A 14,027-nucleotide genomic window follows, 5' to 3' on the forward strand; every position below is an offset into this window, starting at 1 on the left:
TCTGACACGGTTTTCCTAATAGCAAAATTTACACACAGATGGCAAATAAATGAAACCTTTCTGCGGCATGGTCTGCGGTTCTGACGGCCCGCAGATCTCGTGAGGGGCTTCACGCACCTGCTGACTGATGGACCCATTAGAACTGACCTCGCGGCTCTCGGCTGTGTGGTCCAGCCCCGCCCCAAATCGAATCTCCTGCAACGTGGCGCTACCAAAATCGAGTTTCCTTCCATATACAGCACCGGAAATACCCGCTCCTTCCCGTATCTCGTTTGAGCCACTACGGTCTCTTTTTTTCCTCTCCATGGTCTCTAACGGCACGTGACTGCAATGAGCGAGCAAACACCAAGGAGCACACGCCGACCGGCCCGGAAGATGGCTGGCAGGAGCAAAGGCTCTAAGACACGTGGGAAAGAGGGGTAAGCATGGCGGGGAGTGGGAGGGGCCCCTGCAAAGGAAGACGCATCGAGGGCTGAAGTTCGCCCTCCCGCATCCCCCTAGCTCACTGAACCCTGGCAAGAAACACCTAAGACTCCAAAGGTTGGCTGATGACAGGTTGAAACCGGCCACCTTCTGAGTCTGAACAGGAAGGAAACGTGTTTGTGAAGAGCCGGGTGAGGTCCGCGCCTCTCTGCAGAGTTTCCTGGGTCCCAGGAGAACGTAAGTGGAAAAGGCGCCTCGGGTCCAAGACGGAGGGGCGTCCGGGGAAAGGGTGGCAGGGAGTCCGAAGGCTTCGGCGAGGCGACCCCGTTCCCCGCACCCGAGGCCCAGGGCGGACGCCTGCTGGACCACACATGCGCCAGGCAGTGCCCCCCGAAATCAACACACTCCAAGAACAAATCTGTGCCCTGGGAAGTCTCAAACGGCAGACGGAACAGAATGAGAAGCACAGGAGTCGTGAGGGAGAGGACAAGGGTTGGGGACGACGAGAAGCATCTGAGTGGTCAGCTGAAGTGCACAAAAGGCGATTTATCTCTTTCCGCTGCGGGGCACTGATTTCTAGCGCTGCTGTAAGGGGTACCCCAGACCGGGGGGCTTACAGCAGAAATCTACTTCCTCACAGTCTGGAGGCGGGGAGTCCGAGATCTCAGCTTGTCAAGGCCGCCGTGTCCTCGCACGTGTGTCTGTGTGTCAGCTCCTCTTGTAAAGGCAGCAGTCACCCTGGATTAGGGTCCACGCCAGTGCCAGCTCTTTAAAGACCCTACATCCACATACCGTCACATTCTGACGTCATCGGGGGCGTTTAAGACTTCGACATACGATTCAGAGGCCGCTCGCAATTCAGCCCATAACAGGCACCAACCCACACAAGTCAGCTGCTGTGCCCAGGGTGTGGAGGTGTGTTTGTTCCCCCTTTACTGAGTTCCAACTACGAGCCAGACAACTTTTGACTTGAGAACACATGTCCCTGCCTGCACGGAGCCGACATTCTCGTGTTGGAGAAACAGACACAAAACAAGTGGACAAATCAGTAGCTTGGTTTATCTCAGGTCGCGGTGAGTGCCGGGAAGAACACAGGCTGGACGGCTGAAGCGGCGTCACTTAGGGACGCTGCAGAGGCCTCTCCGAAAGGGGATATTTGAGGTATAAAATGAAAGGTGAGGAGGGGCCCGCCCTGTCACCACGGGGGAGCATTCCAGGCAGAGAGAACCAAAAAAAAAAAAATGCCCGAGAAGGGAGTAAACGGGGTGATTCCTAGGGCCTGAGAGAAGGCGTGTGTGGTGGGGACCCGGCGAGCGGAGGGTGGCACAGGGGGCACTCCATGAACGCCAGGCGCGGTGTCCCCCTCAGGCCACGCCCCACTCCCTCAGGTCACAATCAAGACCTCTGCGAATGTGCCACGCAAAGGCGCCCTTCACTTTCCAGCCCCCTTCCGACCTGTAACCCAACCAGAATTTCAAACGCCGTGTGTAAAGTATCCATCGTCCCCAACTGCAATCCTAACTTGTGCAAAACGGGCCTCTTTAGTTCGGCTCCTCGCCTCTGGAAACACGTCTCCGAGAGCCCATCCGGCGTCCCCCCCACTCCGGGACAGGCAGGAAGCGTCTCCGGCTCCACCCAACAGGACGCCACTCCTGGAAAAGACTTTGCTCCCCATTGAGAGGGAAGCAGCCAGAAGAGTCACTAAGTAGCGAGTGTAACTGTTGCCATCACTGAAGAAAAACCATTACTCGGGACCGGGAGATAAGTGGCAAGTTGTCTTATTCTGGCCTTCAACTCTAATTGCACTGAAGGGACGCCTCATGAGCCCCAACTGGTCTCTCTGAGACCACCCGGAGAGAAAGACGTGCCATTAAACAGTCCATCTGACCTTAAAATTACGGATTATAGGTCACACTATTACCCAACTCATTATCTTCTTCCCTCCTGGAAATGTATCTGTCTAAGTGACAGTGAGTGGTGAGTGACAGCGAGTCGATCTCCACGCAATGGAGGCGGAGACTGTATTCTTATTTCTGACGGAACCGACAGAGAGATGAATAAGACGCTATGCCTTTACTGGAAGTCTGATGAAACCGGCACCGAGCGACACGCCACCCCTCAGGATGACAAGGTCACAGAGAGCAGCCCGCATCTCTGACTAGCGCCGAGCCTTTGGACTTCCCTAGAACCACTCGCTGCCCAGGGCGCTGGCGGACAACTACGAAGGTTCAAAGTGCAAACTGAACTTGTTCCACGTTAAGTCCACGGAGCGGACCTACCGTGCCCGCAATTGCTTCTCAAGAAAATTCGCTACCGCCCTAAAGTGAGCGGTGAAACTCAGACAGCTGCCCAGCTCAGGCTTGGAAATCTCCATGGCGCACGGAGCACGGCTGTCAGGCCCCAGAGACCGGTGCCACACGGCCACCAGGATTCTGAGCGTCGCTTCGGCGTTTAAACGTGGACAGGCTCCCCTCGGCCTTCGGGGAGAGGATCCTCCTGACACCACAGGTCCCCCGTTTACTCTCGACCCACCCTTCTTCCCAGCCCAACATTGAGAATGATGGTTAAAGAAATTGCCCTCTCTGCGTCCACCACTCCGTGGGTGGCGGACACTGCTAACCGCTCACCCGATACCCAGTTAAACACCTACAATTCCTTTCTCACTGCAGGTGAACTTGGTCATGAGAATTGTCCCAACCACTGGATATCAGTCAGAAGATGTTCTGGGAAGGCTCCTTAAGGAAGGGCAGGCTCAGGGGCACAGGACGTTTTGCCCCTCCCTCCTGCCTTCCTTCTGCATGAAACACAGACGTGACGACCACCACTGCAGCAGCCATCTCGTGACAATGAGGGAAAGGACAAGGGGGCCCTACAGTCCCTGATGCCCTGACATCCTCGACCCACCGGACACTTTCCCACCTGCGGACATTCTGGCCTTTCCCTAAATCTACCCAGGTGAGGTCAGCGTCCTTCGGGGTTTGTACTACATGCGGTTGACCTTAGTCCCTGAGGAATACACCTCGCAGATCACTCCCCTTCAATCTGGCTTTTGTGCCCCAAAATCCGTTAAATTCATTATCAAAGTCCCAGTGGCCTCCGCACGGAAAATGCGGAGCCTAATTTTCCTCTCGGCGTCTGACTCCTCCGCAGAATTCGAGTCCGTCGGCCCCTCCCGGTGCTCGGCCTCCGCCCTGGGCTTGCGAGCTCCCACATTCTACTGCTTCTCTGCTCCTTCCCGGGCTGCTCTTCCGAGGGCTCACCCTTGTCGTTTATCAGCTGTTAAACGTCTCGGTCCTTCGGGACTCAGGCGCGAGCCCTCTTTTCTTCTCGTGATCTTTACTGAAAAAAAAAATATCATCCCTCCCAGGGCTTCACTTATTAAGATCGAACTGCCAAAGACACTGAAACTTGTACCTCCAGGAAAGACATCGATTTTGAGCTTCAGACCCACGCATCTAACTGACATTTCTACCTCTCCATCTGCATGTCCCAGAGGCACCTCAGACTCGACGCGTCCGAAACGGAAATGACTGCCCTGCCCTGCCCCAGCGAGGTGCAGCTGCGGGAAAACACAAGCAACTCCTCAGAGAACCGGTTCTACGGCCTGGAAACGTGAGGACCCAAACGGGGGGAAGAGAAGTGGCCCAGACTCCGGAACACGGCAAACGGCAACTCCACGCCCAAGTCCCGGAAGACCCAGGAGGGGAGGTGGCACCCAAGACCCCGGGGCGGTGCCATCAGCAGGAGCCAAAAGATCCTGGCAGGGTGTACTCGAGGGGGTGTGTGTCCTACAGGAGGGGAATCCACAGAGGAGACGGGTCGGGAAGCAGGACAAGAAGAAAATCGTGACCCCAGTTCCTCTTCTTCCCCACTTCCGGCCTTTCCCTGCTGCGTCCCACTGGGCAGCTGCCCCCGGGAGGCAAATCGTACCTCCGTGTCTATACGTGTAAATGAACAAGTGAATAAGCTGCAAGTCTGATGAGTAACCACGGGAACTCCCCACAAAGTACTTATTAATTACAAACAGAAAAACAGTAAATCACAGTGGGAAACACTGGCAGACACAACCTTAATTATGTGATCCAAGTGAACATCACCAGTAACGAGACAAAGGAAAATCACGTACCACCTAATACAATGCAGTGAGGACGGGCACCGTGTCTGTGTGACTCCCGCCAACGTGCATAACCTGAACCTGTTCGTGAGGACACAGGAGACAGATCCAAACCGAGAGACATTCCACGAAATAACTGGAATCTCAAAAGTGTCAAAACGTAACATATATGAACATACTATAGGGCGACAGCAGGGAGGATGGGGGGCACGACACCACACCGCTGCAGGGCCACTGATTTCGCCCGGAGTAATAAAATGTCAACTCCAATTAGATTCTGATAAGGTTAAAGATGCATATGATAATCCCTATAGCAACCACTCAAAAATGCAAAGAGATATAGCTAAAAATTCGACAGATTAATTAACATAGAATACTAAAACGTATTTGATTAATACAAGGGAATTCAAGAAAGAAGGAATAGAGGGATAAAAATAAAAGGAGACCAATAAAAAACAAGTAGCAAAACAGCAGACCTAAATCCAATCATATCAGTAATTACGTTAAATGTAAATAGGCCTCATCTATTTCTGGCATTGCCTGAGTGAGATTCTCCTGGACCAACTCGCTTGCAGATAACAACTGCAAACTCGAGATATAACGTTAAAACGCAGCCATCTGGAGGCACTAGGGAGCGAACGGAAATGAGCAAATCACAGGGGGATGTGCACACTCAGAGGACAGCTCGAAGGAAGGACTGGCCCATGTCAGCTGAATTTAACCTGACCCTGAACCACATATATGCAGATCAGCCTTAAAATATGTCGGCTGAAAACAAAAGACCTGCACTGAGACCAAGGCGAGACCTGAGAGGTCGCAGTTCGAGTCCAGCCACGTTCGTCGTGGGCCAGAGCGAAAAGAAGTAACACTCACTGGAGAGCAAAAACGGAATCCAGAGTCTCCACGACTCAACGTGCATAATGTCCAAGATGCCACCCAAAATTGCTCAAAATGCAAGGATTTTAAGCAAGAAGATCCATCCAAGAGTGAAAAAACCGAGATCGACCTTGGGAGGACCTAGATTTAGAAATACCAGAAAAAAAGAATTTAAAGCTGCTTTTATAACTCTCTCTGATGATGTAAAAATACGTGCTCAATGAATGAAAAAAGCAGGAAATCACAGCGGGGAACTAAAAGTTATCGCGAAAGAAAAAATGGAAAATCTAGAACTGAAAACTACGATATCTGAAAATAAGTTTTCACTGGCTAAACTTAGCAGCCAAATAGAGATGACAAAGGAGAAAGATGCGGTGAACTTGAAGACAGGTCAACAGAAGTCATCGGATGTGTAAGAGCAAGAATGAAGACAAAAAAAATAAATGAGCAGAGGCTCAGAGAACCGTTATATTATAGGAAACGGTTTAAGTGATATCTTATGACTGACATGCAGAGCAGCGAGAAGATGAAACAGAAAATTATTTGAATGAATAACAGCTGAAACATTCCCAAAGCGGATGAAAAACATAAATGTACAAATTCAAGTTCACAACAACCCAAGGCAAGATAAACTTGAAAAGGCCGAGTTCCTGATGGTCAAAGACAACAAGCATAGCCCCAAAAGGAAAACAACACGTTACCTACAAGCGAGCATCTCCGTTAAAGGCTGTCTTCTCACGAGCACCTGCCGAGACCCAGAGAGAATGGGAGACACCTTTACAATGCTGAAAAACTGCCACCCCAGAATTCTATAAACAGCAAAAATACTCTTTGAGAACGAGGATGAAATAAAGACATGGGCAGATAATACAAAACTAAGGGAATTAATTGTCAGCAGATTTGCACTACAAAAAAACGAACAAAACGAAACGAAAAACCTGCCACGAGAAGTCGCGCGTGATGAAGGAAAATGGCACTAAATGAAGATTTAGATCCGCAGAAAAGAAGGAAAGCATCAGAAATGGCAAAAGTCTGGATAAACGCAAAAAGCTACTTTGTCGTGGGTTTTTTATTTTGCTTTTGCCTCGTAATTTCTTTATAATACATAAAACTGTTTAAAGCAAAACTTAATAATGTTGTCTTCTGGGGTTTTAATATATGTCTGTATCATTACATAAGTAAGTTTATCATAAGTGACATGGGGTGGTTAACTAGATCCACCATCTACATTTTGTGGGACATGATATAATAACTCAAAGTCAACTAGGAAAAGTTAAGTGTGTGAGTATATTGTTACCTTTGAAGCATCCACTAAAAACATACGCAAGAAAGTGTAGCTAAAAAGCTAGTGTTACGAAGTTAAACTTAAAAAGTTAAAGTCTGTCTAAAGGGACAAAAAGAGGGGGTGATTATTAAAACCGGCACAAGCCGCACCTGGAACTACAGGACAGGAGCCACCAACAGGTGTCACAGGCACAGATAAACCACAACCACAGCCCAGCAGGAGGGCACAAGGGATGCCAACTACCCTGGGCCCTCTCTCTCACTGTCTGGTCTCTGGCCAAGGCCTGCCATCGGCCAGACCAAACCAGAAAACAGACGTGCGTGTGCACACACACACACGTGCACACACACGCACGCACACATACACAAAAACAACTATACAATGTCTTAGCTGCCAGACTGGTAACGCTGGCTGACACATCACCGGATGTGATGGAGCCACACCCTGTGACAATGTCCAGCAGGGTGATGGTGCTCAGGGAGAAGACAGAAGGATGTCGAGGCTGGATCCCAAGGTCGGCCAAGGTCAGCCAAGGTCATGCACCAGACACCTGCAGACAAGCGGCCCTACTGCAAACACCTGGCACGTGGGAGTGGCCACTGTTACTGCTGGTACACACCGCCCTCTGCACTATGACCAGGGGCAGGAGAATGTTCTGGAGAACGGAGGCTGGCAGGCATGGCTGGGCCGCTCATGTGGGAGTGAGCCTTGAAGACGGCAGTGACGACAGTCAGCTGTTCCAACCTGCTAGCATGACTTCCGGGGTTAGAGCGATAACACATCTAAGTAGACTAATCGTTCGCTAAATTTCCAGCTACCGCCATAATCTAGATATGTTCCAATTTTCCAAAACTGTGGCCTGAGATAAAGGTTTCCACGCAGATCAAAATCCCCTTCCTTAGCTAGAATCCTCGAGTCTCTGAAACTGACCCTCGTCCCCTGCCAGCCTCTGTCCGAGCTCTCAGATTCCAGTGCACTTGGGAGCAAAGACAAGACAAGGCAGAGCCAGGGCTCCGTGCCATGTACTAATTAATGGAAATACGCTCGCTAAACACAGCAGATAACATCTGGAACCAGCTACACGTGCTGTGCAGGTTGCAGTCTGCTCAGGAAATAATCACCCACTTCCCTTTCTGGGCTCTGCTGAAATCTTAGCTCTGAGCTGTACACTTGATCTGGGCTCCAAGACTGCAGATTTCAGAGCATCTGTGTCTACACTCAGACTTCCTCGAGGGAAATCTGAGTTTTATTTGAAGGAAAAAAAAATAATAAAGCCTGGATTTTTGGCGCCACCCAAGGAACATTCATCAAACAGGTTGCTATATTTTCTAAGTGTGAGAGGAAGCATCGAGATCATTAGTATTCGAAATGGGGGACAGTGAGATGGGCGAGGCTCTGAAGCAGGAGAACCTGGCTGGGGTCCAGGCTCTGTCCTTTCTGCACGTGGGTCTGACTTAACCTTATGACACAGAACAAATAACCAGGCTGAGGTTCAGGCTTCCCCGACAGCCCAGAGTTTGATTAGAAATGATGGATCGGTTTTCCCGTTACAGGCAGAACTGGATCCCCTAAGCATCCTAACCGTCCCTATTTCTGAAACTCCGATTTATTGGCATCATGAATTCATACACTCTTGACAATTCATTCACTTAGTCCAGTAACAACACCTTGCAATACTTCCGAACTCATTCATTCATCCAACGACTATTTATCGGGCACCTTCTTGGGTGCCAGATGCCGTTCTAGACCCTCAGGACACATTAGGGAACAAAAGAGGCATGAGTCCCCGCCCTTTCAGACCCCACGTCCCACCAGGAAGAGGTGGGCCACGAACGATGACGCGTTATGTCATCGGCATAAACGATGAGGTGGGTCAGAGAAATGAGAACTGGAAAGCCAGGGGCGGAGGGTGAAGTTGATGGTAACCGGGAGGGTCCTTTAACACAGTGGGGCCGGCTGCGGAAGGAGCGACAGGGAGAGTCACAGGAGACGAGCTCGAGGAGGTGACGGGCCAGGCCGTGCAGGACATGGAGGCCCAAGGGTTCAGCTTTTGCTCAGTCACACAGGGCAGCGGCCAAGGTGGAGGCAGAGAGGCCGATCGGGAGGTTTCTGCAGGTGTCCAGCCGGGAGGGGACCCTGGCGCAGCGTGGACCGAAGTCACCGCAATGGAGGAGTTCCATCTGGGTATTTGAAAGGAGGGGCCCTGGCGTTTGCTGTCAGCGCAATGTGGGGTATCAGAGGATGGCGGGAGTTGATCACGATTATCTGTGTTTGGCCTGAGCGACCAAAAAGCACGGGGTGGCTACCAGATGAAATGGGGAATTCAGCTGAGCGAACCTGCCTGATAGCTCGTAGTCACTTAGAGCATAAGCCGTCCCCACTTATAGATGAGGACATTCTGGCACAGAGAGGTTAAGTAGCTTGCCCAAGGTCACACAGCTGGCGCGTGGCAGGGCCGGGATGCGAACCCAGGCGGTCCAGCTCCAGAGTCCACAGCCTCCACCGCCGGACTCCAGTGCCCAGCGGGGCGGGAGGTCAGCCCGGGCGGTCCTCTACGTGAGCTGACAAAGGGCCACTTTCATAAACCGGGGGTAAGGCCCCCCAGGGTTCTCTCTGCCTCAGAGACACTGTACTCAGAGTGAGAAAAATTCCCTAGTTCCGACTTTCTTGGAAATATGACAAAGACCCGCCCCAATCCAGCCTAGCACCGCCCTGCCTGCAGCCTCCGACCCCAAACCACCCTTCACGGCCCTTTGCTGGAAGGCTTTGCGATGTACAGTCAGACTCAGAGACTGGTGTCAAAACAGACTCTATTTTGATATCAGAGAGTAATCAATTAACTTTTGTTCAAATTGGAGCCGCCACAACGCGCAGTCTGAAACAGCAACGTGACACAGGAAGATCACACACATCTGTCCCCTTTCCATCTGCCTTCGACTCTGGAATTAGATCTCGACCCATCTTGTACACATTCACACGTGGGTCTGGGGCCACATCTGAGCCAGAATGAAATATGTCATATTTCATTCATAAAAGACATGATTAAAACAGACAATCCGTTATATTGGGAAATAACATATTTCCCGAAGCCTAAAACGGTATTTTATTTTGAGGGATTGAATATACAAACCGGCAACAGCCAGACCACAAGAGAACTCTGACCTCGCAGCCACCAGGACAAAAGCCAAACCGCGACCTCCGCAGCCACCGGCCCAGAGGGTCTGAACTTGGTCCATGACCACCTGCTTCTCTTCCTATTGCCTCTGCTCCCAACTCGGAGCCGACCAGACAACGCCAGATACGCACCCAAAGCCAGATACGCACCCAAAGCCAGGCACATGAGGTGCCTGTTTCTCGTTAACCGGCCTCCAGCCTCCCGCCTCCACAAGTCTACGACCTCCGACCCCGGCAGACCCGGACCTCTGTTCTCCTCTGTAAGCTTTGCCACTCCTCAGCCTGACTCTGCATCTCCGCCAAACACAGATGATGGTGGCGGCTGACCCCCTTGCCACAGCCAGCTCTGAATAACTAGCCTGTGTTTGTCCTCATGATCAGATCAACAGGTGCAAAAAAAGCATTCGACAAAACCGGGCATTCATTTGTAATAAAAGGTTTCAGCCCAGTGGGAATAAAGGGAACGCACCTCAACATCGCAGAGGCCATATGAAAACTAATGACACAGCGAGCGGGCCAGACGGGAGACGGCCCCTCAGAGGATGGGGTGACAGCAGCACGGGCCTCCCTGAGCTGTTAATTGTCAGAATTCAGTGAGCTAACACACATGACGAGGGTGATTCTAAGTCCCCTGTGGAAGTTAGCCAGTGCCTTTCACGCCACGCCCCAGCCTGTGATGCCTTTCCCAACCAGGCTCCAAGGCTTCCCTGAGCACCAGGCTATCTCTGCCCTGCCTTTCCTCAAACTTGTCACCCAACGATGTTATCTCTATACCACAGATAGCAAATAAGTTTAGTCTTAGTGTCAACCCTTCCCCCTCACATGGGTTGGTAGGGGCCGCCAGGGGTCATGGGCTCAATGCTGCAGGTGACCTGTCACGCCTGCCCTGGCACAGGGAGCACCCAGTGGCAGAAGCGTGGTATACAGCAAGCATCTGGACACCTGCCCCGACACAGGGAGCACCCAGTGGCAGAAGTGTGGTATACAGCAAGCATCTGGCACTGCCTTGTGTTGAAATGACCTCTGTAGAGCGAGGACTGAGTTTTTGGCCACTCTGGTCCCCCATCCACCCACTGCAATGGCTGCACAGGGCTGAGTCCACACCTAGCTGTGACTCAGTCACCACCAAGACTCACTCAAGGGTTCCAAGTAGGAACCTGCTTCACACAGCCTCCCGAGCCCACACGGGGTCTGCCAGAGCCACGGGATGCCGCTGGCAGGCTCTGAATGAGCACACCTCCAGACGGGTGCGATCTGGCACATCAGCCTCGTCACAATCGAAAGGGCCACGCTGGGCTCACGACCAATTCACCTGCACCCAGTTAAACCAGGCCCACCACATCCCCAAACCCTGGCACCTGAGCACAGGGGGACCACCAGAGGCCAACATCGGTGAGGACTCCTGGGCACCAGGCGCTGCTCCACAAACTCTGTCGGCTTGTTTAATCCTCACGGTGACCCTGAGGACAGAGGCCATCATCGTCCCCATCTCACCAATGACGAAACTGAGGCCCGGAGAGGTCCGGTGACTTGTGTCTGAGCACGCAGCTGGAATGTGGCAGAGCCACTGCTACACCCAGGGAGGGACCTCTGAGTGGAACAAGCTAAAGACAGGTTTGTGCCTCTGGCTCGGGATGAGCGCCCCATTTTTGCGACCGGAAACCGAGTCTTTGTTATGCCACCAGAGGCCGGTTGACTTTGCCAAAGCGTACGACCTTGTTAATGTATTGCTGAATTAGATTTGCTAATGTTCTCGCTCAGATACCTTGTGTTATCTGTTTTCATTGCTATTAGTGGATTAGTTACTTCACGTAGCACATAGGAGAGTGCCCGGCATACCGCGGATGTTCTAAGTGCTAATCGATACTATTATTTACTATAATCGATGCTCTTATTGGTACTATCATGTGTGAACTGATACAAAGATGCCGCCGACCTAAGAGGTCTGCGACATTGTATCAGAAAGTTCTTTCGTGTCTTTACAAAGTTGCCACATCGCAGCGCCACAGGGTTCTGTCCCCGAACGTCACGTCGGGGGCAGTGACGGGTTCGGATTGTCACGGGAGACTCAGCGAGGCCTTCCTGAGGGGGGCCCGGGACCTCACGGCCAGGAGGCTGCCCTCTCGGAGTTTCCCATCCCGGCCTGGCACGGGCCTGCACGGGGAGCTGGCAGAAACCCCGCGCCCGGGGCCACCCCCGTGGAGCCCAGCGCGTCTGCGCCAGGCCTCGCGCGCGCGCCTGCAGCCCGCGTCCCTGAGTGTCCTCGCCATCCGTGTCAGCGGCTGCTTGCCACGCCGCCCGCCGCGGGAGCCCCTTACCTGAGGACGAAGTGGTCTGCCACGGCGCCGCTGGCCAGCGACACCAGGAAGGTGGCGGCGGCGCCCTCGCGGACGAGGTTCAGCGGCACGGAGAGCACCACGTCGCGGTCCAGGCCCAGCGGCGCCCAGCGCAGGTCGTCCTGGGTGGGGTAGACCACCACGCTGCCGATGCGCTGGCGCGGCGGCGCGGCCGGCGGGGGCGCGCCCGGGCCCGCGTGCAGGTGGTTCTCCTCGGGCGGGCAGCGGCCGGCCGCGTCGGGCGCGTGCAGCGAGGAGAACAGCTCCATGGCCGTGCCCCCGCGCAGCCCCGGCACCTCGTCCGCGGGCTCCAGGTCCAGCCCCGAGCTGAACCACTCGGGCAGCAGCTCCAGCTCGGCCACGCACAGCGCGGGCGCGCCGCGCAGCCGGCAGCTGGCCGCCACCTCCCGGGCCTCGGGGAAGGCGGACATCCTCACGCAGGGCAGGTCCGCGGGGGGCCCCTCGGCGCCCCAGGCCATGCCCGCGACGTAGAACAGCGTCTGCACCTTGGGCCTGTTGGAGTAGACGGCGCTGTCCAGGATGTGCGCCTTCAGCTTCCAGCTGTAGGGAAAGGCCTCGGGGCCCGCGAAGGCCGCGGCCGTGGGCAGGAGCTCGCGCGGCACTGTCCCCGCCGCCCAGAACGGGCCGTAGCTGGCGTTGACGCTGGGCGGGGCCGCGGCCCGGTACACGAACAGCGGCTCGGCGCGGGCCTGCAGGCTGCCGTTCCTCGTGACGTCCTGGTCGGCCTCCTTGAGGAAGAAGAACTCGTCCGCGTCGGCCACGTGGAAGCTGGCGGGGAGGTACGCTGGCAGCGCCGAGAAGCGCTGCAGGCTGTCCGCGATCCCGCGACCGTCCGTCACTGCGGAGAGGGGACAGCGAAGGGTCAGAGGCGCGTCCCGTCTGTAACGGCGTGAACGCACCGCCACCTCCACCCGCCACGCGCCCCGCCGCCCGCCCGCTGGCCTCGCGTTCCTCCCTGGTCTCTGCACAGCGAAAGCCCATAATGACCTCGAGCGGGTTCTCTGGGATCTTCCAAAATAACGGGGGCAGCCGGGACGGTGCCCCACTGACCACTGACCCCCTAGTGCTGTGGCCGGAGTTACACCCCGGAGGGAAAATGTCACCTCCTTTTGTTCTTGCAAAGCCCCAGACTCAGAGGGTCCCGTCACCCCTGCTGTGACCAGTCCACGGACAGCGGCCGGCACACCCACGAAGCCCAGCGCACCACCAGCATCCTGCCGTGCTATGCGGCACACTCGCACTTCATGGCTTTGGCCTTTGTGCTTCTTTCCATCGCTCCTGTATGTCATGTCTACATGGACATTTGGATATCTCCGTAATTCTTACTAAAATGAGAGGGACGCTATGGCACAGCAGTCCCGACTCTGGAACTCTCTCCTTCCAAAACGCTAGCGAGAACGCATGAGGATTTACCTACGAGAACGTTCGCTGCGGCAAGTTCGAATTGCAAACAACCTTAAAAGCAGATGTGCTCCACGCAAAAGTAAAAGATAATGACAAAATATCAGCGCGGAAGGGCGAGTAAAAACGGTAGTGATTTTAGAATGTGTTCGAACTTAAGTGATCATCGACTTAAAACAGGCGGCTATAAACGCAGCGTGGTATACGTGAAGCACGTGGCAAACATGACGTACAAAGAGAAGAGAGAAATACAAACGAACAGATAAGAACTACAAAAACAACCAGAAAACAGTTAAAAAAACCGCGATCTCTACGTACCTGTCAATCATTACTTTAAATGTAAATGGATTAAATGTTCCAATCAAAAGACGAATGGGTAAAGAACATCTATACAATG

At 53.6% G+C, this 14,027-nt stretch overlaps 1 protein-coding gene across 2 annotated transcripts in view; it reads right to left on the reverse strand.

Annotated features, from left to right (window-relative positions):
* Positions 1 to 14,027, reverse strand: part of LOC120615992 (transmembrane protein 132B) — a 245,614-nt gene that overhangs the window by 119,474 nt on the left and 112,113 nt on the right. The window contains exon 2 of one of the 2 annotated variants that reach the window (XM_039879241.1): positions 12,191 to 13,067. In XM_039879241.1, coding sequence (XP_039735175.1) covers positions 12,191 to 13,067 — 877 coding nt within the window. Of the gene's footprint in view, positions 1 to 12,190; positions 13,068 to 14,027 lie in introns of those variants that run through there. The other variant, XM_039879242.1, reaches the window with a different exon arrangement.

This window comes from Pteropus medius, unplaced genomic scaffold (genome assembly GCF_902729225.1).
Source record: "Pteropus medius unplaced genomic scaffold, Ma_sr-lr_union100, whole genome shotgun sequence".
Lineage (NCBI taxonomy): Eukaryota > Metazoa > Chordata > Mammalia > Chiroptera > Pteropodidae > Pteropus > Pteropus medius.